We start from the raw sequence: 25665 nt of genomic DNA, 5'->3' as shown, positions 1-25665 counted from the left end.
TTTTGCCACCTGATGTGAAAAGCCAACTCATTGGAAAAAACCCTAATGCTGGGAAGGATTGAGGGCAAAAGGAGAAGAGGGTAACAGAGGATTAGATGGTTGAATGGTATCATCGACTCAATGGACATGAGTTTGAGCAAACTCTGGTAGATAGTGAAGGAGAGGGAAGCCTGGAATGCTGCAGTCCATGGGGTCTCAAAGAGTCAGACACAATTGAGAGACTGAATAACAGTGACAGTATTTCCTTTGCTGTCATTGACTTTGGATTTCCTCACCTCATAGCTGCAGCAACTCCCGATTTGGTCTGGGCTTTCCAGGTTCAGGTGGCTGGTAATGAGGCTCTCATCTGGAAGTCAGAGGACAGGGGTCAGACTCCAGCTCTTGAACTAACAGTTGGCTCTTCTTCAGCAGGCACTTAGTGTTTCCAAATAGAGCATCAGTTTCCTCATCTGTCAAATGGGGATGATAACTTTTGACCAATGCAGAGTGTGGCAGGACTTGAAAGAGGCCATGAACTAAACATAAATTTTCACTTGAAAGAAAAGTGCTCCAAAATGAAGGGAATCTAGTTTCTGCCCAGTGCATGACTCGTTCAGGCAGTGCACCTTTCTTTTTATTGCTTCCCACCTCCCTATTTCATTTCATGTAGTACCTCCTTTCCTCATCCCCTCTAGAAAACCCTCTCTTCCTTTCCTCCTATCCATCTTTAAGGCCTGGCTCAAATCTGTATCTTCAGTTTAACTGTATTTCCTCTCCTGGTCCATAATTTTCCCCTTATGGAAACTATTACTTTTGTAGTTTTAGCTGTGGTCTTTCTCTGAATATTTTTACATATAGGCTTATTTCTCAGATCTTAAAGTTTTTGATATCACAGTTTGATATGTTTGTGTCCAGTTTGGAAAGTAGTAGTACGGGACTCCTAGGAAAACTTGATCATGTTATTCTCAAAACTGATTTCTAGTGAGCTATAGGAGCCAATTGGTCTCTTAAATGGCTGATATTTTTCAGGGAGATGGGAACAACTTTCTCGTGTGAGGTCCTCCTTCCTCTCCTTTTTGCTGGACCACATGGTCCTTTCTGCCACCTGCTGTGAAGGTAGCTCCACCTTCTTCCCTTCCTCTCTCCTCTCGTCACCCACCCCACTGCCCCCAACCTCAGTCCCTCTGCCAGGCCTCTTGCGCAGAGCTCAGTGTTCTGCCTGAGTTGTCACCCTCTGCTGTGGTGACTGTAGGGAGGGTTTATGGAGGGAAATTATATTGCCCATCATTCAGGCCTTGCTGAACAGCAAATTAGAGCCAGTAGTAGGTCCATTTTCAATCCTCATCTTCTCTCACCCCTAAAAGCATGTGCTCCTAGTTTGACTGATCACTGGAATTGCTTGGGTTTTTAAAAGACATAATCCTGGGATCACACCATAGCCAGTGAATCAGACTTTGTCAGAGTGGCTTGGGAAGCTATATTTTCCAGGGTTTCCTGTGATTGGCTCTATTTGGGAGCCACTGTTCTGCACTTGCTCTTAGCCAAAAGGCTGAGAAATGATTGGGAGCCACTGTTCTGAAAGATGATCCTTTGTCCTTTAATCATTTGTCATGAATGGTAGAGGCTTGTACACCCTGCTGGTACTTATTTGTTGGATAGCATTACAAGTGGTTCCATAAAATCCATCAGTATGAAATCTCGTGACATGTGAAGCAGAATGCTAAGGATGAATGTATTAAAGACTTTGAAGCAGATGGATAGTTTATCAGATTGGTGTGTTCTTTCTTTAGAACTGCCATGAACCAGACCTTGTTACCACCATCTATTTTATAAGTTCCATTTTCACTTACACAGCTGGATTGTGGAGGATAGACAGAATTATCCAATTAAAGAACTGAATTTGACAAGTGTGTGTTTTTTTAATGACTCCTTGAATATACCATGTTTCTTTCTTTAAATAGCCTTTTAAGAATCTTATTTTCATCTACTACAAATTTTCAGAGTAGTAAACTGTGACCAGAATGAGAGTTCTTTGGCTTAGGTAACTTTGAGAGTTACTAGTGTATATGATTGGCAACCTTCAGTTTTATCCATGAATCAATCTGAATAAAACAGATGCTTTTCTCTGCCTCAGTACAGAAAGCCACTAGCCATTGCTGTGCACATCCCAAAAGCTGACCAGTGGGGTGGGAGGGTAATTCAATTGTAATTTGGCATTGATTTCCAACACCCCCAAACTTTGCAAGCCAGAACCCTAGGAGTCATGTTGAATTCCTTTTTCAAAACCATCATCTTACCTGTAAGGGCCCTGCCAGCCAGGTCACACAGTCTGCGCAGAGCCTGAGAGAGAGCTCATTCCTTCTACTTTACCATACTACTTCTTAAACCACTGTGCATATGGTTCCCTAAGAGCCAATCAAGTAATTGTGGGTAGAGAGGTTTTATGTGCTTCCGTTTTCTCATTTCAGTATTTTATTGCCTTATGAATAAACTATTATGAACATTACTATTGTAATCAATCAGTTCAGTTCAGTCACTCAGTCATGTCCGACTCTTTGCGACCCAATGGACTGCAACACGCCAGGCTTCCCTGTCCCTGACCATCTCTCAGAGCTTGCTCAAACTCATATCCATCAAGTCGGTGATGCCATCTAACCATCTCATCCTCTTTTGTCCCCTTCTCCCCCTGCCTTCAGTCTTTCCCAGCTTCAGGGTCTTTTCTAGTGAGTCAGTTCTTTGCATCACGTGGCCAAAGTATCGGAGCTTCAGCTTCAGGATCAGTCCTTCCAATGAATATTCAGGACTGATTTCCTTTAGGATTGACTGGTTTATCTTCTTGCATTCCAGTGGACTCTCAAGAGTCTTCTCCAACACCATGTTTCAAAAGTGTCAATTCTCATATAACATTGTATAAATTTAACATATACAGGGTTTTGATTTGATATGTTTATATGTTGCAATAGAATTACCATACCACCCTTTTAAGATCTATTGTCTTAGCAACTTTCAAATGTGTGATTTTTTTGTCCGACTCTGCTACCCCATAACTGCAGCATGCCAGGCTTCCTTGTCGTTCACCATCTCTCAGAGTTTGCTCAAATTCATGTTTATTGTGTCAGTAATTCTATCTAACCATCTCTTCCTCTGCTGCCTCTTCTCCTTTTGCCTTCAATCTTTCCCAGCATCAGGGCCTTTTCCAATGAGTCAGCTCTATGCATCAGGTGGTCAAAGTATTAAAACTTCAGCTTCAGCAGCAGTCCTTCCAATGAATATTCAGAATTCATTTCTTTTAGGATTGACTGATTTGATCTCCTTGCAGTCCAAGGGACTCGTAAGAGTCTTCTCCAACACCACAGTTCAAAAGCATCAATTCTTTGATGCTCAGCCTCCTTTATGGTCCAACTCTCACATCCATACATGACTACTGGAAAAACCATAGCTTTGACTATACAGACCTTTGTTGGCAAAGTGATGGCTCTTCTTTTTAATATGTTGTCTAGGATTGTCATAGCTTTCCTTCCAAGGAGCAAGCATCTTTTAATTTCATGACTGCACTCACCATCCGAAGTGATTTTGGAGCCCAAGAAAAGAAAATCTGTCACTGTTTCCACTTTTTCCTCATCTATTTGCCATGAAAGTGATGGACCAGATGCCATGATGTTCGTTTTTGAATGCTGAGTTTTAAGCCAGCTTTTTCACTTTCATCTTTCTTTCTCATCAAGAAGCTCTCTAGTTCCTCTTCACTTTCTGCTATAAGGGTGGTATCAGCTGCATAGGTGAGGTTGTTGGTATTTTCCCTGGCTATCTTGATTCTAGCTTGTGATTCATCTAGCCCCTCATTTTGCATGGTGTACTCTGCATAAAAGTTAAACAGGGTGACAGTATACAGCCTTGTCTTATTCCTTTCCCAATTTTGAACCTGTCATTCATTTCCTATGAGGTTCTAACTATTACTTCTTGATCTGCATACAGGTTTCTCAGGAGACAGGTGAGGTGGTCTGGTATTCCCATCTCTTTAAGAATTTTCCACAGTGTATTGTGATCCACATGGTCAAAAGCTTTTGCGTAGATGTTTTCCTGGAATTCTCTTGCTTTATCTGTGATCCAACAAATGTTGGTAATTTTATCTCTGGTTCCTCTGCCTTTTCTAAACCCAGCTTAAACATCTGGAGGTTCTCAGTTCATGTAATGTTGAAGCCTAGCTTGAAGGAATTTGAGGAAAATCTTACTAGCATTTGAAATGAGCACAACTGTATGGTAGTTTGAACTTTCTTTGGCATTGCCCTTCTTTGGGACTGGAATGAAAACTGACTTTGTCCGGTCCTATGTGTTGATTATAATAAAAAAGCTGTGCATTAAATCCCTAGAATTTATTCATCTTTAAGTGGAAGTTTGTACTCTAGGACTAACCTCTCCCAATCTCCTTCACCCTCCCTACCCCTTGTAACCACCATTAGACTCTCTGTTTCTCCAAGTTCAGCCTTTTTAGATTCCACTCATAAGTGAGATCATATGCTGTGTGTCTTTCTCTGTCTGATTTATTTCACTCAGCATGATGCCCTCAAGGTCTATTCATGTTGTCTTAATATACTTTAATTGCTTAGAAGCAATATGAGAATTTACCTCTGCCAAGGATGACAAACCTAGACAGCATTTTAAAAAGCAGAGACATTACTTCACCAACAAATGTCCATATAGTCAAAGCTGTGGTTTTTTTCCAGTAGTCACGTATGGATGTGAGAGTTGGACCATAAAGAAAGCTGAGCACCAAAGAATTGCTGCTTTTGAACTGTGGTGCTGGAGAAAACTCTTAAGAGTCCCTTGGACTGCAAGGAGATCAAACCAGTCAATCCTAAAGGAAATCAGTCCTGAATATTCATTGGAAGGGCTGATGCCGAAGCTCCAATACTTTGGCCACCGGATGTGAAGAACTGACTCATTGGAAAAGACCCTAATGCTGGGAAAGACTGAAGGCAGTAGGAAAAGGGGATGGCATCACCGACTTGATGGACATGAGTTTGAACAATCTCCGGAAGTTGGTGATGGACAGGGAGGCCAGGCTTGCTGCAGTCCATGGGGTCGCAACGAGTCGGACATGACTGAGCGACTGAACTGAACTGAAGGATGGCAGGAAGGAAAATTTCCAAAATAACCAGATTTTTACTTTCTCTGCAGTGCACTGGATCTTTCCTGCTGACAAACTTGCAGTTTGTGAAATAAGTTCATGGAGCATATCAAAGCGTGCAGCAGCTCTGCCTACTCCAGCAGATGGTGTGAATGGTTGTCTAAAGTCATCTTAGTTTCTGTCATTATGTCAGTCTGTGAAATGTTCAAGTTCATGCTTATTTTGGCCAGTTTTCACAAATGTTAGCTTTGTCTTGTTTAGTGCTAAAAGCTGTGTGCGTTTTAAGTACTAACAAGATGTGTAGTACCATGATGGAAATGAAAGTGGCAATAGTGATTTTCTTTCCTCTTTTAATTTGTTTTAATGTTGCTCTTAGGACAAACTTTTCAGACAAGAGGTAGAAAGCAAACATTTCAATGCCACACTCAGGGCAGAAGCCTTTTTTTAATTGCAGAGTATGATTTAGTGTGTTACTGAAGGAGTTTGTAGCATTACAAACAGACTTTCCTGTGAAATCCTACTCTAGTTGCTTGCCTTTTTTCAGGGGGAAAAAAACCCCACCAGTATGTGTATGAGCTCAGTTTAAAGAATCTTTTTTCATTATTGATGAAATATCTCAAATATATAAGAAAAAGTATAAAGAACTAGCCAGCATTCATCTGATTTTAGCAAACCTTAATATTTTGCTATAATTGCTTTTAAAAATGCATGTGAAGCTCATTATCTCTTTCTGATCCTGTTGCCCTCCCTTCACAAAGTTAACCACCGTCATGAATTTGTTTCCTTACTCTCATGCCTATATTTATATTTTTATTTTATGTGTATGTCCACAAACAGCAGGTAGTATTGTTTTTATTTGTTTTAAATGGCCATATTCTGGTTGATGGAATAATTAATCAATAGTCAATTTAAGTAAGAAATGGAAAATTTTATTCCAGTCAACCTGAGGATTATAGCCCAAGAGACAATGTTTCAGAGAACTTTGAAAACTGTTCAGAAGAGGTAAGCGGGGTGGTCAGCACATATGTGATTTTGACAAAGGGGTGCATGCAATCAAGCACACATCTTGGTAGAAAGATACTGTTGCTCATGAGGAGGAGATATCTTAGTTGATGGTTTTAATGAAATTTTTTAAAATTTATTTTTATTTGGCTGAGCTGGATCTTAGTTGCAGCATACGAACTCTCAGTTGTAGCATATGGGATCCGGTTCCCTGACCAGAGATTGAACCTAGGCCCCCTGCATTGGAAGCATGGAATCCTGGCCACTGGATAACCAGGGAAGTTTGTTTTAGTGCTTTTCTAAGTAAGATGTATAATTGTTCTTCTGATGCATACCTAAATACTGAATATATGTTATTACCAATAATACCGCAGTAAGAATTCTTATGTTCCCTTGGCCACATGAGTTTCTTTAAAGTCTCTTCTATTTTAAGGAAGTAAATCACAGGGTAAAGACTGACATATTAATTAGATAAAATGGAAGATCTCTGTTTAGCTCTGGCTCTGCGCATGGCATGTAGGGTACTGTGTGGAAACTCCAAAGCCTTAAGCCTGCAGTACTTCCTTCCAAGTTTGGGAGAAATGAGCACGCATAACAGTGGTGGAGGAAGTACAACCCGGTAAGTCCTGTATGCTGGTTGAGGCAGCTCCAGTGTTAGAGGGTTCAGGCCAGTGATTCAGCTGTTTCTACACTAAATCAGTTGGGCTTATCTTTGTTGGCCCTTTGGGTTGGTTTAATTCCAGCCGAGAGCACAGAGGTCTGATGCCTTATTAGGTCTCACTCTCTGTGTCTTTTTCTGTCTTAATTTTGAAAGCAGTAGGAAGACCCCATTCTCTCTCTCCTGTCACTTAAGTTGGGCACATGTTCAGTGTTCCCAGTCTTCTGTCATTTTAAAATGCTGTCCTCCAGATAATTCATTGGCTGTGCAATTCTTACTTCCTCAGAGATCTCTAATTTTTGGTGCTGAACACAAAACATCCAGGATAGTACTAATTACTGTTATCATTCATGCAAAAGAAATTTCATTAGATATAATTTTCCTTTTGTGTGGAATTTCCCCTAGGAGTTTCCTTCTACCCCTGCAAAAACAGGTGTGTGTTCCTTAAGATACATGTTGTGTGACTAGGAGCATTTGAAGGTGTAAAGACTCTGTAGCAGCACAGAACATGGAATACTTCAAAACAGCTACTTTCAGAGTGTGGTTGCAGATGCATTAGCATCTTCTGGGAACTTGTTAAAAATGTAAATTTCTCAGGCTCACCCAGACCTTCTAAATCAGAAGCTCTGGGAGCAAGGGACAGTGATTTTGTGTTTTAACAAGCTCACTGGAGGAGTCAGAACTCCTGGTTCAGAGGGTGCGTACATACATACTTTGGGTCATATTGTAGGCCTGCCTTACTGCACTTTCAGGAAGGAACTAAACACTTGAGGGATGGCTGCCCAGCAGGGTTATTTGTTGTCATTGCTTAGTCATTAACGACATGAGAAAGGTATATTTTTATACATTTTGTGTGTGGTGGTGTTATAGATGGGCCTTTAACTTTTGGAGGCAGCTCGGTTTCTTTTGTTGGTTATGACCAACAGTAGGAAATAGAATGCTATAAATCCTTGTTTCCAGGGTTACCTCCTTGCTGCTGATAACAGGCAGGAAATTAAAACAATCTGTGATAGTGTTTTGTTCTTATTAGCTACAGATGGTAGCTTTCAGATATGTTGCAGCAAAACATAAATAAATATAGCAGGGAGACTTCATTACTGAAGAAAAATGACTTGGCTGGGTCAAATTTATAGTCTGGGTCCATTTTAATGAAATGGGATATAGGCAACGTATCAGTGTTCCCTTAGCACACAGAGCATGACAACATATGAGGTCGCTGGTTTTCTTCTTTTTGGTTTAGTTTTGAGTATGTAAAACAGTTACATGACTTCAAGGTCAAAATTATAGAACAAATTTTATTCAAAGATATCTCGCTTCCATGGTATCCCTTTCCCCTTGTTCTCTTGGTCCTGTATGGGTAATCATTTTGTTTGCTTTTTGGCTTATTTTTCTAATGTTTCTATTTGAAGATAAGTATTTATGTGTTTATGTTCATAACTCCTCCTTTCAACTTTTACACAAAAAGTTGCATAATATACCACAATTTTTTTTCAAAGGAAGCTCTTAGTTTGCAACATGTATTCAATAAAATTTACCAACTTTATGTGTACAGTTTGGATTTTGACAAACTCATACAGTTGCATAGCCACCAAGGCAACCAAGGTTTAGATGGTTTCCATCAATCAAACACAAAATGTCTTCATATCCTTTTGCAGCCAATCCTCTCTGCCACCTCTATGGTCTCTGATAAACTATCTGCCTCCTTTCTATCACCATATTTACTTTTTCTAGAATCTCACATAGTTTTTTTGTGTGTATGTATGTGACTTCTTTCATTTAGTATAATTCTTAGGATGTTCAACCACAGTACACAAATCATTGTTTTATCCCATTTTATTGCTGAATAGTGCTCCACTGTTTATACATTACAGTTGATAGACACTGTTTTGTTGTTTCTTTTAAACTTTTCATTTTGAAATACTTTTGGACTTACAGAATAATGACAAAGGTAGTACAGAGAGATTCCATATACCCCTCCCCCAGCTTCATCTAATGGTAACATCTCATATGGCCATGGTACAATCACAACACTGTGAACTAAACCACAGGCTTTATTTCAATTTTAGTTTTTCTGTTGCTTTTAGTTGTTATGTGTCTTTAGTCTCTTTTAATGTGGACAGTTGCTTGATCTTTCCATGTCTTTTTTATTTTTCATTTACTTATTTGGCGGCACCGCATGGTTTTGTACAATCCGAGTTCCCCGACCAGGGCCACAGCAGTGGGAGTGCAGGGTCCTACTCAGAGGACTGCCAAGGAATTCCCTCTGTGTCTTTCTTTAAAAGAGTACTTCTCTGGGTATTTTGTTGGCAACCTACTCCAGTATTCTTGCTTGGAAAATTCCATGGAAAGAGGAGCCTGGCAGGATATAGTCCATGGGGTCACAAAGAGTCTGACACGACTGAGCACAGGACGCACATTAGGTATTTTGTAGAATGTCCTTCAATTTGTCTGCTGATTAGACTACAGTTTCAGATTTTTGGGAAGAATACTACAGAGGTGATGAGCCCTGCTCATGGTCTTATGTTAGTGCTACATAATATCAATATATCTTATTACTTGTTGTTTATTGTGTTAGTTGCTCAACTATGTGTGACTCTTTGAGACCCCATGGACTGTAGCCCACCAGTCTTCTCTGTTCATGGGATTCTCCAGGCAAGAATACTGCAGTGGCTGGCCATTCCGTTTCTTCTCCACGGGATCTTCCCAACCCAGGGATTGAATCCCGTTCTTCTGCATTGCAGGCAGATTCTTTACCGTCTGAGCCACTGGGGAAGTCCCCTATTACTGGTAAAGTTAACCTTAATTATTTGATTAAAGGAGTGTCTGCCATGTTTCTCCATAGTAAAGTTACTGCTTTTCCTTTTCTGTAGTCTGTACCTTAGAAGCAAATTGTTGCTTTTTAAATTGTGATGTACATCGATGTGGGCTTTCCAGGTGGCACTAGTGGCAAAGAACCCACCTGCTAATGCAGGAGACATAAGAGATGCAGATTCGATCCCTGGATCAGGAACATCCCCTGGAGGAGGGCATGGCAACCCACTCCAGTATTCTTGCCTGGAGAATCCCATGGACAGAGGAACCTGGCAGTCTACAGTCCACAGGGTCGAAAAGAGTCGGACACGACTGAAGCAACTTGGCATACACACATGCACGTACATCAGTGTGCATGGGAACATAGTTTGGCAACTCTCTTAACCATAATTATAGTAATAGTAATAATACTATCTACGACTGACCCCACCTGCATATTTCTAAACACAAGTGGATTATCTTATTTAATTCTCTGGATACCCCTATGAAGTAGAAGCTTTTTTCATGACCATTTTACAGCTGAGAAGATTGAGGCATAGAGTGCCTTGCTGAAGATTCAGCAGTTAATGATGGAGCCAGATGCTAACATAAGCGTAACTCAAGAGCCAGCATTTAACACATGCCATATGGTTGTTGTCAGAACTTAGAAGGGTACGCTCTCATTCTTTGCCAGAGAAGACAAATGAACACTTCCTATATTTGACAGTTCTCTTTTGTTCTTTAAGAAAAAATTTTTTGTTTTTGCTTTCAGGAAGATTCCTTGTGTGACTCAAGATTTTAGTCAGCTATGAGTGGCAGTACCGTTACACTGAAATCACGGAGAACTCCAGGACCCTTTGGGGAGCACTGAGAATCCATTTCTGGACTTCTTTCAAAAACACAGCTGAAGGTTAGGGCCTCATATTCAGAACAGAAAACTGCTTTTGGAGAAGGAGTATTTACTTAAAGGAATGGCCCTGAGCCTTTTCCTCTCTGGATTTTATCAACCTCTCTCAACAGGGGTGTTGTGTTTATCTGTGTGTCTAAACCCCACATGTTCACTTTTGCTTACCACACTAATGACTGCTCTGCGACACAGTCAGGTGTGTCTCTGAATAGCCTACCACAGGCGATGACAACTGTGTTTAACGATGACTCAGTGTCAATGATGACTCTCTTCTAGTAGTGATGGAGCCACGGAAGGTCAGGCTGTGTGGGTGGACATTTGCACTTCTTCTCTGTGACTCACTCTGCAGCCCGCCGTTCTGGGGGGAAATAGCAGTAGGTGGTTACAAGCTCGATTCATCTCCTCCCTTCGGTCTCCTGCTGTGTGGATTGGGTATCCCCAGATCTCTGAAATCACACAGCTAGATGACTTGAATATATCCAGTCTGCCACGCTGTTCAGACAGGAGTGTAGTTTTTAACAATAAGTTTTTTGTTTCTAAATGTCTGTTGTAAGCCTGGCCATATGTGACCGTGTCCACAGGTTAAACCAGACACTGTTCATCACCCAGAGCCAACCTGAATAGGCACACACATAAAAACTATAGTGTTAATTTCCTTAGGAAGGGAGGAAGGCAACTATTTAGAATGAGTCTGATGCTTGCATACCATAGCTAGAAAATATTATAAGAGTAGAAAATTATTTGGGATAGTAGTAACAGAGGTCAAGTTTATGGGTATCTGGATATAGCTTCAGAAGTCAGAAAGCTAATGTCATATTGTAGAGAAGTATATGTTGCATCAAATTTTATTTAGTCAAAATAAAGGGCAAAGGTTTCAGAGCCTACAGCAGCTACCTGGAAAAAAGATGGCATTTAATCTCATTATTTTAGCTTTTTATCTCATGATTTTAACTTTTTCTCGTATAGAGTTTTCTACATGTTCGTTATAGACAAAGTGTTAGGTACAAGAAGATGTAAGGTAGAAAGTGAAAGTAGCCCATTTCTATCACCAGAAACACCCATTCTTTTGTTTTGCATAGTTTATCTCCTTTCCTCCCCCTTTTTCTCTCCCTCTCGTATGCTGCAAATACACTGGTAATCCTGCATTTTTAATGTAATACCATATCCTAAGGATTTTCTAAGATTTAAAGAAAAAGACTTTGCTAATTTGGTGGGAGAAAAATAGCTAGTTTTAGTTTGCATGCTCTTCATGTTTTAATTAGGATTAACATTCTTGATTGTCAATTTATACGTACCTATTCCAGTAGTCATGTATGGGTGTGAGAGTTGGACGGTGAAGAAAGCTGAGTGCCGAAGAACTGATGCTTTTAAACAGTGGTGTTGAAGAAGATTCTTGAGAGTCCCTTGGACTGCAGGAAGATCCAACCAGTCCATTCTAAAGGAGATCAGTCCTGGGTGTTCATTGGCAGGACTGATGTTGAAGCTGAAACTCCAATACTTTGGCCACCTCATGCGAAGAGTTGACTCATTGGAAAAGACCCTAATGCTGGAAAGGATTGGGGGCAGGAGGAGAAGGGGACGACAGAGAATGAGATGGCTGGATGGCATCACTGACTCGATGGGCATGGGTTTGGGTAGACTCCGGGAGTTGGTGATGTACAGGGAGGCCTGGCGTGCTGAGATTCATGGGGTCACAAAGAGTCGTACACGACTGAGCGACTGAACTGAACTGATGGAGTGCTAACTTTTCTATTCTTTATTTTACTGTAAAATTGGAAACATTACTAAAGCAAGCCTCTGATTTCAGATGTCCTAAATGATGCTATATTTGATGAAGACCATGATGAGATGGTGATTGTGAAGGACATAGACATGTTTTCCATGTGTGAACATCATCTAGTTCCTTTTGTTGGAAAGGTAAGTTTTTCTGTGTTGTTTCATAACAATGTTTAAAAGCACAATGACAGTTTTAAAGTTAGGATAATTATATTTTAAACTGTCACCTGGTAATTCCTAATAGCCCAGATACACATGAACATCTATTCTTTATCAGCCCAACTAATTTAATGGCTGGAAATGAACTAAATAGAAACAAGTAGCAGAAGGCCCTCAGGGCAAGCATTTCACAGTAAATATCATGTTAATAGGTTAAAATAATGAGATTAAAGACCATCTTTTTTTCTAGGTACCTGCTGCAGTCTCTGAAAAACCTTTGCCCTTTATTTTAACTAAATAATATTTGATCCAAGCTATACTTCCGTATAATATGACATGAGCAGTAATGATTGCAGAATTTCTTGTGGCAGAGGTTATAGTATTAGTGGGTTTGTTTCCAACCCTTTTAAAATATTTTAGGAAAAATGAATCTGTGAGCTAGATAATGTTAATGTTGGTTGTAGTTAAACATCCCTCTGACAATATGTGGGTTACCAAGAGTTGTCCTGTTCTCTTTCCTCCTCCCATATCATAATTTTATTTTATTTTTTACTTTTTATTAATAATTTTTGAATGGAAGACTTATAGGAAATAGTGGTATGAATATACCCATCACCTAAATTTAATGTGTTAACATTTGCCTCACACTTTTTGTTAAAAGTATTTTTTTCATTTTTGTAGAAGTGAAATGTAGAAAAATGTACAACTCATTAGGGTATTCCCTACTACCTCACAGATCAGGAACTAGAACACTATCAATGTCTTGAAAGCTCACCTTGTGCCCCTTGTTAATCCCCAACCCATCTTGTCAGCACAGTATATGGATTTCTAACATTATAGATTGATTGGTTTTGCTTGTTTTTCAACGACTGTATATAAATAGGTGGAGTCTGCAGCATGTACTCTTTCGTGTTTGGCTTCTTTTGTTCTACATTGCAAGAGTCATTGATGTTATTGCCTGTCAATGTAGTTTGTTTATTTTCATTGCTATATATAATTCCTTTGTACGAACATACCACAATTTATTGTTCTGTTTTTGATGGATATTTGTATTTTTTCCTCTCTCTCTGTGTTTGAATTTTTTGGTTGTTGTTGGTGGTGATTTTTTGATTGTTTGCTTTTTTTTTTTTGGCTATTACAAACAATACTGCTACCAGCATTCTTGTGATGTACAGATGCATCATATTTCTTTTTAAAATTTTTATTTATATTTTAATTTTAAAAAACATTTAATTTATTTATTGGCCACATCATGTGGCTTGCAGGATCTCAGTTCTCCAACAAGGGATTGAACCTGGGCCACGGCAGCGAAAACCCAGAATCCTAACCACTAGGCAACCAGGGAACTCCCTAATTTATTTTTTACTTTAAGTATAGTTGATATACAATATTATATTAGTTTCAGGTGTGCAGTAAAGTTGTTCGGCTATATATATATATATTTTCAGACTTCTCCATTATAGGTTTCTACAAGATACTGAATATATTTCCCTGTGCTATACAGTAAATACTCATTCCCTATCTATTTTATGTATAGTAGTTTGTATCCTAATTTATCCCTCTCCTCTTGCCTTTCCCTTTAGTAACCATGTGTTTGTTTTCTATGTCTATTAGTCTGTTTCTGTTTTGTATATTATTTTTAAGATTCCAAAAATAAGTGATATCATATGATATTTGCCTTTCCCTTTCTGACTTATTTCACCTAGTGTTTTCTAGCTCAATCCATGTTGCTGCAAATGGCAATATTTCATTCTTTTTTATGGCTGAGTAATAGTCCACTGTATACATATAACTGGGCTTCCCTGGTGTCTCAGACAGTAAAGAATCTGCCTGCAATGTGGGAGACCCAGGTTCAATTGTTGGGTTGGGAAGATCCCCTGCAGAAGAAAATGGCAATCCACTCCAATATTCTTGCCTGCAGAATCCCACGGGCAGAGGAGCATGGCAGGCTACAGTTCATGGAGTCGCAAAGTCAGACACAACTGAGCGACTAACATGCACACACACACATACATGTAACACGTCGTCATAAACCAGTTGTATCTTGATGGGCACTTGAGTTGTTTCTATGTCTTGGCTATTGTATTAATAAATAGTGCTGCTGTGAACATTGTGGTGTTCATATGAATAGTGCTACTGTGAACATTCTTTTTGAATTAAAGTTTGTGTCTTTTCTGGATATATGCCTGGGAGTGGGGCTGCTGGATCATATGGTAACTCGTTTTTTATAAAGGAACCTCCATTCTGTTTTTCCATAGTGGCTACACCAATTTGCATTCTCACCAACAGTGTAAGAGGGTTCCCTTTTCCCCATACCCTGTCCAGCATTTATTATTTGTAGACTTCTTGATGATGGTCATTCTGATTTATGTGAAATGATACTTTGTTGTGGTTTGGATGTGCATTTCTCTAATAATTAGCATTTTTTTCATGTGCCTGTTGGCCATCTGTATGTCTTCTTTGGAGAAATGTCTGTTTAGGTCTTTTGCCCGTTTTTGGATTTTTTTTTTTAATATTGAGTTGTATGACCTGTTTGTATATTTTGCATATTAACCCCTTGTTGATCACATCATTTGCAAATATTTTCTCTCATTACATAGATTGTCTTTTTGTTTCGTCAGTGATTTTCTTTGCTGTGTAAAAGCTTGTAAGTTTGATCAGGTCCCATTTGCTTATTTTTGCTTTTATTTCTTTTGTCTTGGGAGACTGATCTAAGAAAATATTGCTATGACTTATGTCAGAAAATGTTTTGTCTATGTTCTCCTCTAGTAGTTTCATGGTGTGTGATGTTTTATATTTAGGTCTTTAAACCATTTTGAGTTTATTTTTATTTATAGTTCGAGGGAATGTTCTGCTTTCATTAATGTCCATGTAGCTGTCCTACTTTCCCAACACCATTTGTTGACGACACTGTCTTTTCTGCATCATATATTCTTGTCTGCTCTGTCATAGATTGGCCATAAGTAACTACGTGGGTTTATTTGGGGGCTTTCGGTCCTGTTCCACTGATCTCTGCACTAGAGTGGTGTAGTGTTGCCTGAAGTCTGAGAGTACTATGCCTCCAGCTTTTCTCTTTTCCCTCAGGATTGTTTTGACAATTCTGGGTCTTTTGTGGTTCCATATAAATTTTAGTGTTACTTGTTTCAGTTCTGTGAAAAATGTAATGGGTATTTTGATGTTTACAAATAGTTTACAAATTTGGGAAACTCAGCAGTGGCCACAGGACTGGAAAAGGTCAGTTTTCATTCCAACCCCAAAGAAAGGCAATGCCAAAGAATGCTCAAGCTACTGCACAATTGCACTCATCTCACACACTAGTAAAATAATGCTCAAGTTTCTCCAAGCCAGGCTTCAACAGTACATGAACCTTGAAATTCCAGATGTTCAAGCTGGATTTAGAAAAGGCAGAGGAACCAGATATCAAACTACCAACATCCGTTGGATCATCGAAAAAGCAAGAGAGTTCCAGGAAAACATCTACTTCTGCTTTATTGACTATGCCAAAGCCTTTGACTGTGTAGACCACAACAAACTCTGGAAAATTCTGAAAAAGATGGAAATACCAGACCATTTGACCTGCCTCTTGAGAAACCTATACGCAGGTCAGGAAGCAACAGTTAGAACTGGACATGGAACAACAGACTGGTTCCAAATAGGAAAAGGAGTATGTCAAGGCTGTATATTGTCACCCTGCTTATTTAACTTATATGAAGAGTACATCATGAGAAACACTGGGCTGGAATAAGCACAAGCTGGAATCAAGATTGCCGGGAGAAATATCAATAACCACAGATATGCAGATGACACCACCCTTATGGCAGAAAGTGAAGAAGAACTAAAGAGCCTCTTGATGAAAGTGAAAGAGGAGAGTGAAAAAGTTGGCTTAAAAACTCAACGTTTAGAAAACTAAGATCATGGCATCTGGTCCCATCACTTCATGGCAAATAGATGGGGAAACAGTGGCAGACTTTATTTTGGGGGGCTCCAAAATCACCGCAGATGGTGATTGCAGCCGTGAAATTAAAAGACGCTTGCTCCTTGGAAGAAAAGCTGTGACCAACCTAGACAGCATATTAAAACCAGAGACATTACTTTGCCAACAAAGGTCCTGTTTAGTCAAAGCTATGGTTTTCCCCATATTGGACTATAAAGAAAGCTGAGTGCCGAAGAATTGATGCTTTTGAACTGTGGTGTTGGAGAAGACTCTTGAGAGTCACTTGGACTGCAAGGAGATCCAACCAGTCCATCCTAAAGGAAATCAGTCCTGAATATTCATTGGAAGGACTGATGCTGAAGCTGAAACTCCAATACTTTGGCCACCTGATGCAAAGAACTGACTCATTTGAAAAGACCCTGATGCTGGGAAAGATTGAGGGCAGGAGGAGAAGGGGATGACAGAGGTTGAGATGGTTGGATGGCATCACCAACTCAATGGACATGAGTTTGAGTAAACTACAGGAGTTGGCAATGGACAGGGAGGCCTGGCGTGCTGCAGTCCATGGGGTTGCAGAGTCGGACACAATTGAGCAACTGAACTGAACTGGGGATTGCATTAAATCTGTAGATATGTATTTGGAGTCATATGGCCATTTTCACAATAAAAATCCTGTTCCAAGAGGATGGTATATATTTCTGTTTCTTTGAATCATCTATACTAGCAGCACTCGTCCCACCCACCGCTACCTCCCTCAGCAAGCATTTTGGACTGGGAAGTGTGGAAGCCAGGTGGAGCCAATGCCAGTCTCTCTTCACTGACTGCTAGCAAGCTAGCATGTATACATTCCTTGCGAGCAGAGTCCAGGCCTCTCCAGCCCCTCTGTCTATTCGAGCAGACCTCCCAGTAGGCAAGGGGGCTCCTCAGGGGGAGGGTCTGCACCTGTGGACCTTCTTTCCTAGGGGCACTGGCCCTGATGCCTTTCTTTTTTTCATAATCAGATCTCTATCTGGTTACATGGAGATCTTTCTTATAGCTTTGGTTATATAAGAAATCTTCTGTCAGTTTCTAGCTGGTTTTCTGTGTGAATTTTTCCATGTGTAGACGGATTTTTGATGTGACTTTGGGGAGTGGGGGAAGCTGAGCTCCATATCCTCCTTCTCTGCCATCTTGACCCCCTCTCACATGCATTTCTTTAGCAGTATACCTAGGAGTGGAACTTATTAAATACTGACTTTTAGTTTTCCAAATTGGTTGTAACAATCTGGTACAGTTTACATTTCATTTACTCTCATGAGTCCTAGTCACTAGTCACCTAGTTGATGAGTCATCCTCACCAACATTTGGCACTTTTAGTGTTTTTAAGCTTAGTATTCTGATGTGTGTGTAGTGGCATCTCTATTTAAACCTTTTATTGTAGAAAATTTCAAACATATCTAAGAATAGGTAGATTAGTATATCATATTCCATGTTCCCATCAACCAGTTTCAACAGTTGTCAGTAAAGGGCCAGTCTTATTCTATTAATATATACATCCCTACTGGACTGTTTTGAAGCAAATCCTAGATGACATTTTTTTCCCTGTAATTTCTTCCAGCATATTTCTCTAAAAGATAAGGATTTTTTTTTTGAAAACTATAACTCTGATTGGATTATCAACCTTAAAAGTTGGCAGTAAGTCCTTTAATATATTGAAGTATCTTAGACAATAGGACTCTTCATTACTAATTATTAATACACATCTCTAAAATATTCTTACTTAGCCACAGTAGCACTACAGTAGACAAAAGTGTGCGTGTTCTAGTTGCTTAGTTGTGTCCAACTCTGTGACCCCATGCACTGTAGCCTGCCAGGCTCCTCTGTCTATGGGATTCTCCAGGCAAGAATACTAAAGCGGGTTACCATTTCCTCCTCCAGGGGATCTTCCCAACCCGAGATTAAACCAGCATCTCTTGCATCTTCTGCAGTGGCAGGCGGGCTTTTTACCACTGTGCCACCTGGGAAGCCCAGACAAAAGTAACAGTAATTCCTAAATAGCATCTAATAACTAATCCATATTATATTTTCTCAGGTGTTTCAACTGTCTTGTTGTTGGTTTGTTTAAACTAGAATACAAATAAGGCTTATACATTTGGTTGTTACGCATCTTAAGTCTCTTATTTTAAAATAGTCTACCCTGACAGCCACCCACCTATCCACCCTAATGACATTCTCTTACTCAGCTAACTAGGCCAGTTGTTCTGTAGAGCCTCTCAGTTTCTGTGTTTGCTCTCCATTCAGTCTTTGGATTTTTTTATATACTAGATTCGATCTAAAACTTCTTAAGTTTAAGGTTAAAAACATATTTGAATAGAGTAGTTCATTGGGATGCTGATAGCTCTGTATTCCATCATATCAGGAGGCATATAAGGTCTGGTAGTTCCACAGTTAATGATGCTGGGCTGTGACAGTCTCAGTCTGTACTCAGTCTCTCTCCACTATATCCTTTTACCTTCTGCTATGATTACTTCTGTGTCTGTGTTCTTAGTAACTCTGTTTTTGAACATATTATTCAGTGATGATTGTCTAAAGGGATCATTTAGATGATGGGATCTTAAGGAAGACTAAAAATTGTGCAAACAAATTATAGCTCTGTATATAAGTATGTAAATCTCAATGATACTTCTGTATCTTGGTTCTATGGGGAAGTTTCCACTCTAATTTTTCTTTGAAATACCCAGTGTCCAAGTGCTACATAATTTTTTCTTTCTGCTAACCAGGAAGGCGATGAGTTGGTATTCTCAGACTCCCAAAGCATAGCACCTATACTATGACTAATGACTAATTAGTCATTTTAATGATTATTCAAGTGTACAGTAAATATTAGCTGAACAGATGCAACTAAGGCTGGCAAATTGTCATGCAAATTAATCAGTCATTTTATATTAGGTAAATTGATTGCCTATAAATGATCATTTATTAATCTTTTTGGAGAACTTAATGTCCTCTCACACTTAACACTTGACTGAAAGACAAGTAACATTTTCATCCTAGATATTAACCAGTGCTCTTTAAGATTATAGAAATGACTTTGCTTTATAGTAGGTCCTACAAGAATTTAGGACTTAGGATCCAGGTTCATTCTGAGTCCCAATTGGTAACTGTGTCCTTTTTTCCCTGTCAGGAGGATGGTATTCTCCAGCAGCTTAGAAATGGGGCTTCCCAGCACAACAAAGGGCATGGGCACCCTCTTTCTGTGCAACATAGATCTGCAACAGGGGTGGGATTCAAGGCCACCATGATGTGTGGAATGGCAATGTTTATAGTTACAGTTTCAGCCATTTAAAGGAGGCTTTCTTAACTACATTTTAAGGTTGCTGTGGGATAATTTGCACTTTCCTTAGAAAGTTTCCTCTCAACAGAGGAAGGATTTTAAGAATTGTATCCAGAGTTTAACTTCACCAGGAAGTACCACAACTATATTTCAAGCATGTCATTTTATTAATAATCATTCTCATTTCCCTTTTATTTCATTTATGTAATTTTTAATTATTTGTGCAAGTGCTTCATTTTCTATCTTAAAGTATCTAGATGTTTTAGAAATATGTTTTCATTGTGCTGAACTACATAGTAAGTATACTGTATTGTTTCCTTTCATCAGAAGGAAGTACTGTGTTTCACTTAGTTCATGATTTCTGTCTCTTCTCTGAAGGTCCATATTGGTTATCTTCCTAACAAGCAAGTTCTTGGCCTCAGCAAGCTTGCTCGGTAAGTATGGTTGTAGTGACTAAGAGAACAGGTTTATAGGACCTGTCCCTCATGGTGAGAATCTCATCAAGCTTTGTCTCTTGATCAGTGTGGCTCTCACTTGGAAGGCACATTCCAACTTACTTTATGGTGGCAGAGGTAATATATAGACATATATACAGTCTGTCTAAGACAGACTTAGAGGACCTGAAACACAAATGCCCTTTTCTTTTCGCTCCCCTGTTGGCCTGCCTTCCTTCTCCACTTCCCACCTGCACAGCCTTGAAGCCTTCCCTCACACTTTTCTCTGCAGAGCCTTCCTGACTGGAGAGGCCCTGAGGGTAAGTTCAGCTCAGCCCCCATTCTTCTTTTTTTTTTTTTAATTTTTTAATTGAAGGATAATTGCTTTACAGAATTTTGTGGTTTTCTGTCATACATCAACAAGAATCAGCCATAGGTACACCCAGCCCCCATTCTTTAAGGGTGGTTTAGCTAAGAGGGGTGAGAGAGGAAACCTGGGCAGAGGGGTAACTGCACTGCACTTTTGACTTTTAAATGAACCACCATTGGGCCTCAGCCCTGCTTTCCACTGTGCCTGGGTACCTCCATGCCTCTCTCTGGGTCCTGCAGGGCCAGTTGGTTCACTTCTGGTTCCTTTAACTCTTCAGATCCAAGACTATGCCTTCCTTGACTTTTTCATTTTTTTTCCCCCCTCAGCTCTATTCTGAGACAACACTTACTCTCCTCTGTTTCTCTTTGTGCTTCAGTCCTTTTTTCTCTCTTTATCCTGTGGGTTCAGGCCTTTACTACCATTCTTAAGTTTTAGGAAAGAAGTGGTGATATACCAGCATGGTCGCCTGTGTTTAGCTAGGAGTCAACCTGAGGGTTAGTGTTTATATATCTCTGATAGGAACAGTGAAATATTGGGGGCCAGACCTAAATACCCTTTTGTGGAGTTTCCTTGTATAGCATTAGTGACTCCTGTGTGATGAGAAAATACTGGGAAGGTGTGTGTATTGGAGGAGAGTTAAAATGGAGTAGGTAATGAAATGCAGTCATTGTCCCCCTCCTTCTAAAAATAAACCAAGCTAAGTTTGGATAACTTGACTCAAGTGAAAATGACCATATCAAAATTGAAATAAACATAACTTTGTGACCAACCGACTATCCTGTGGCTCTGATATCTTTCTGCTGCTTCTCCACTTAGACGATCCTGAAACGGTAGTCCAAATCCTTTCCAGTTCTGTGTTGGACTCTGTAAACACCACCCCAGCAGTCTGACACCTGCTTTCCACAGCAATTCTTTTTACTTTGTTTTCACTTCCATGTTCTTACTCACTTCTTCTAGGGATTAAGGAGAAAGTAGATAGAAGAAAGAAATTTAACTTCCCTAGTTTCTGACCTCATTCCTCAATCTCACAACCAGACAGGGCTCCTTGGTACCGTGAAAGGATGTTCTTAAATCATAACTATTGCTTTACTGCAGTCAGGCTCTTAATACAAATATGCAAGCATGTTGGTGTCTTTCAGTGATTTGTATCCAATGGCAGTGCCAAGGAGTGGCTGAAAAACAGCACTGGTGGTGGTGGTGGGGTAATTTACCTTATTATAATTTCTATTAGCAACCTCCTCCCCAATAACTTACTCCCAAATGATAAAGTTATATCAACTGAATACAAGTGTCTTTATTATAATTGGTTATGCTTACTGTTTTATAATACATAGTCTATGTAAGTTCAGCGGGCTTGCTGTGCAAACATAGTGGTAGGCCCAGTCCCCTGGTACCCACTTTTCCAGCAAGATTGCCAGTCCTACACTTCATATAGAAATCCTGGCCCTGCTCCCACCTGTATTAGACTCTCTGTGTGTGAAAGGTGTAAAATAGATAGTTTTTATACTATAAAAAGCCTGGCAGACCACACTAGGCTGTGGTCTTAATGTAAGCAGTCTTCTCTAGAAGACCTCACTGTGTGTAGACCATGGGCAGCACCTTATAGAAATGGGTGTGAGAGTGATCTAGTGAGGTCCTGAAAAAGTGGTGACTTGAGGGTGGAAGGGAATAGCCTTTGGTTATTTCCTTTCCTAATGGGAGGGAAAGCTCTCCAATAATTAAGCTTTTGTGAACAATACAAAGGAGTTATTAGCATGGGGATTTGTCCTTACATGAATAGGATTAAAACGTAAGACACCAAAAAAAGGAACCAAAGAACTGAGAACTGAGTGTATATTAGTTTCAGATATTTTGTAAAGATTTTAAATAAAGGATCTATTAAATAAAACAGAAGGCTAAGATATTATCCAACTGCTTATTCCTTATAAGAAGTTGGGAATATTTAGGGAATGAAAAGGAATAAAGCTGAATGTCTTAGCAAAATTTCACCGCTCATTTTAATCTTGTATGTGAAGTTTGTTATATGCTTGCCTTCAAATGAATGACCTTTCATTTCCAGGGAAGTCAAATATTAAACAGTAAAGCTTTAAGTAACAAGAAAATGCCAGAAGTAAGTTGATCTGGTTTAACTCTGGTAGAATTCTAGAGTAAATTTAGTTTGAATAGAAATTCTTTCTGTTGATGAAAATCCATTGAACAACTTCTTGCTTTAGAATAATTGAGTGAACACAATTAAATCTTGAATATAGAATTGTAGTGCCTCATGTGGCTGTGGTTCAGCTGTTCGACAACTACTGTGAAAGGACACTGTGCCAGTTACTGTGGTTGCTAGAGAGAAGTAGGACACGGCCACTACCGTCTAGGAGAGCCAACAATAGGAGGCGGCAGGTGCCACAGGCACGCCTGGTTAGGAGCCCTGGATGCAGAGGACCCACAATGACTGCGGCCTGGCAGGGTGGAGGAGACCTAGGGGTGGAGGGCTGAGCAGAGTTCTGAACAGAAGAGAAGTGCCTCTAGGCATAGTTAATGAATAACCAAAGGCAAATCAGAGGGTAGGAGCAAGGCATATTCCAGTGGATGGGCAGCAAGTCGATTGATCCAAGAGGTTCAGACTGGGAGATAGTTAACAATGGTAGATTAGATTACAAAGGGAATTTTTTTTTCTCATTTTTCTCTTATAAAAGTAACGTGAACACCATTCCATGTTCGATGCATGGGACAAAGGCTCAGGGCCGGGGCAATGGGATGACCCAGAGGGATTACAAAGGGAATTTTTTTTTTCTCATTTTTCTCTTATAAAAGTAACGTGAACACCATTCCATGTTCGATGCATGAGACAAGGGCTCAGGGCCGGGGCAATGGGATGACCCAGAGGGATGGGATGGGGAGGGAGGTGGGTGGGGAGTCCAGGAAGGGGAACACATGTAAACTCATGGCTGATTCATGTCAATGTATGGCAAAAACTATTACAATATTGTAAAGTAATTAGCCCCCAACTAAAATAAATAAATTTATTAAAAAAAAAAAAAAGTAACGTGCCAGTTAAACTTAAATACAAGTGAATGAGTAAAGGGAAAACATTTCTTTCCTATTTCCATTCCCCACTAGAGATCTTTCACTATCCTTCTGGAAGATTTCAGTGCAAACATGTGGCCTTAAAACTACTCACTAAATAAGACAACAGGGGATCATGTCCTACATTCACTACTACTTTTTAAAAAAAACTTAAAATTCCTTGAAATTCCTTGGACATCTTTTAGTCTAAAAAGTCCAAGTTCCTTTTAATGGCCACATTGTATTTTTAAAAAATTAATTACTTTTGGCAGAGCTGGGTCTGCACTCTGGCGAGCGAGGGCTACTCTCTAGTTGCAGTGAGCGGACTCAGTAATTGTGTCACAGGGGCTTAGTTGCTCCATAGCATGTGAAATTTTCCCGGACCAGGGATCGAACCCATGTTTCCTGCATTGGCAGGCAGATTCTTAACCACTGGACCACCAGGGAAGTCCAGTATTTCTTTAATATAATTCACTTAGCCAGTCTTTGAGCCTGCAGCTTGAGACTGTTGTCAAAAATGGGGGAAAAAACTGTTGGTGAATACATTTTTATCTATTTCCATACTTTGAGTCTGTAAGATTAAAATAAGATTACTGGGTTGAGAGTAGCTAAATTGTTTATATTACCAAATTGCTCTCCAGAAAAGATCCTACCAATCTGTACTCTAATAATAGGTTAGTGGCATGTGTTTCTCTACCGTTTTGCCAACACTGGCAAACATTGAAGAGTCTGAAGTCCAAACAAGGTAAGTAAAAATTGGTACCTATTGTTTTAATTTGCACTTAGAGTGAGGTTGAATTTGTTCAGAAACTTGCAGATCTTAATCTTTGCTAATTTTTCAATTAGGTTGCTTGTCTTTTTATTACTGGTTTATATGAGCTTTCTGAATATTGTAAGCTGGGAATCATTTTGCAGGCTTATCATTTTTCTTGTTTTCTAGTATCCTTTTTCATGAAGTTTAAAACTTGCATAGTCATAAATTCATGTTTTGGGGGATTATTTTTATGACCTTATTTTTATATGTAGATCTTTGCTCTATGTATTTTGGGGTGAGGAGTGAGGAGGAATGCCTCTCTTGCTGTTGTATGCTCACTGACCTCCTATACCACCCCCGCTTCCCTTGCATCACCATGCTGCTTGCTGGCTCTCCTTACTGCCACTCTTGGGACCTTGATGTTCCTCCTGGATTATGTGTCAAATTCCTAACTCCTGTCCTCACATCTCTTAGGATCCTCAGCTCCGCTCTCATGTGCTGCTGGGATGTTCTTTCTCAAGCGTGGGTTTGACGGTGCTGCCCTTTCATAGCTCTATAGCTCTTAATAAAGTTCAAGCTTCTTACTTTAGCTAAGTCCCCCCATGACCTGGCTCTATTTCTTGCTGTTGTTTTTGATTTTTTCTCTAGCCACACTTGAGAATTTGCAGCCTGGTATCAAGTCTAGCTTGTCAAGTCAAATTATATGAAGGCATCAGAAACACTTCTAAGATTTGCAAAGGTTAAATTATACCATCCATGGGTTCTTCCTGTAAAAGTATCACCGGATTACTTTCCCAGTTTCCAGAGGAGGAGAAGGAGAGAAAGTATAATACAGAGTTATTATATTATATGTATTATTATATATAATATATTATATTGTAATGCAGAGAGAAAGTATAAAACAGAGTACCTAGCACAGATGTCATAAGACCACTAAGTGTGTGCATGCTCAGTCATGTCCGACTGTTTTGCAACTCCATGGTCTGGTAGCCTGCCAGGCTCTTCTGTCCATGGACTCTCCAGCAAGAATACTAGAGTGGGTTGCCTTTCCTTTCTCCAGGGGATCTTCCCAACCCAGGGATCAAGCTCACATTTCCTGCATTGGTAGGTGGGTTTTTTTCCACTGAGCCACCTGGTTCGTTGTATTAAATGTAGCATCCAACCCTATCCCCCCTTTAAAAAAATAAAGTGCTAATTAAAATTAAGGCAAAATTTGTCAGAGCGGATAAAGGGGGTCCTCTTATTTTGAGAAGGTTGTATAATAAAAGTGGTAATGAGGACTTTTCTGGTGGTCCAGTGGTTCAGACTCTGTGCTTCTAATGCAGGGGACATGGGTTTGATCCTTAGTTGGGGAACTAGGATTCCACATGCTGTGTGGCTTGGCCAAAAAAAAAAAAAATTAAAAAACAA

At 39.7% G+C, this 25665-nt stretch overlaps 1 protein-coding gene across 5 annotated transcripts in view; it reads left to right on the top strand.

Moving 5' to 3' along the window:
- Positions 1 to 25665, top strand: part of GCH1 (GTP cyclohydrolase 1) — a 50794-nt gene that overhangs the window by 17786 nt on the left and 7343 nt on the right. For 3 of the 5 annotated variants that reach the window (XM_081509448.1, XM_081509449.1, XM_081509447.1), the window contains exons 2-3: positions 12269 to 12378; positions 20022 to 20077. In XM_081509448.1, the coding sequence (XP_081365574.1) occupies positions 12269 to 12378; positions 20022 to 20077 (166 nt within the window). Of the gene's footprint in view, positions 1 to 5305; positions 5346 to 6388; positions 6398 to 12268; positions 12379 to 20021; positions 20109 to 25665 lie in introns of those variants that run through there. The other 2 variants (XM_081509450.1, XR_014059333.1) reach the window with 2 other exon arrangements.

This window comes from Giraffa tippelskirchi, chromosome 7, assembly GCF_054371585.1.
Source record: "Giraffa tippelskirchi isolate mGirTip1 chromosome 7, T2T-mGirTip1v1.2.pri, whole genome shotgun sequence".
Lineage (NCBI taxonomy): Eukaryota > Metazoa > Chordata > Mammalia > Artiodactyla > Giraffidae > Giraffa > Giraffa tippelskirchi.
This window is presented reverse-complemented; position numbering and strand designations above follow the sequence as displayed.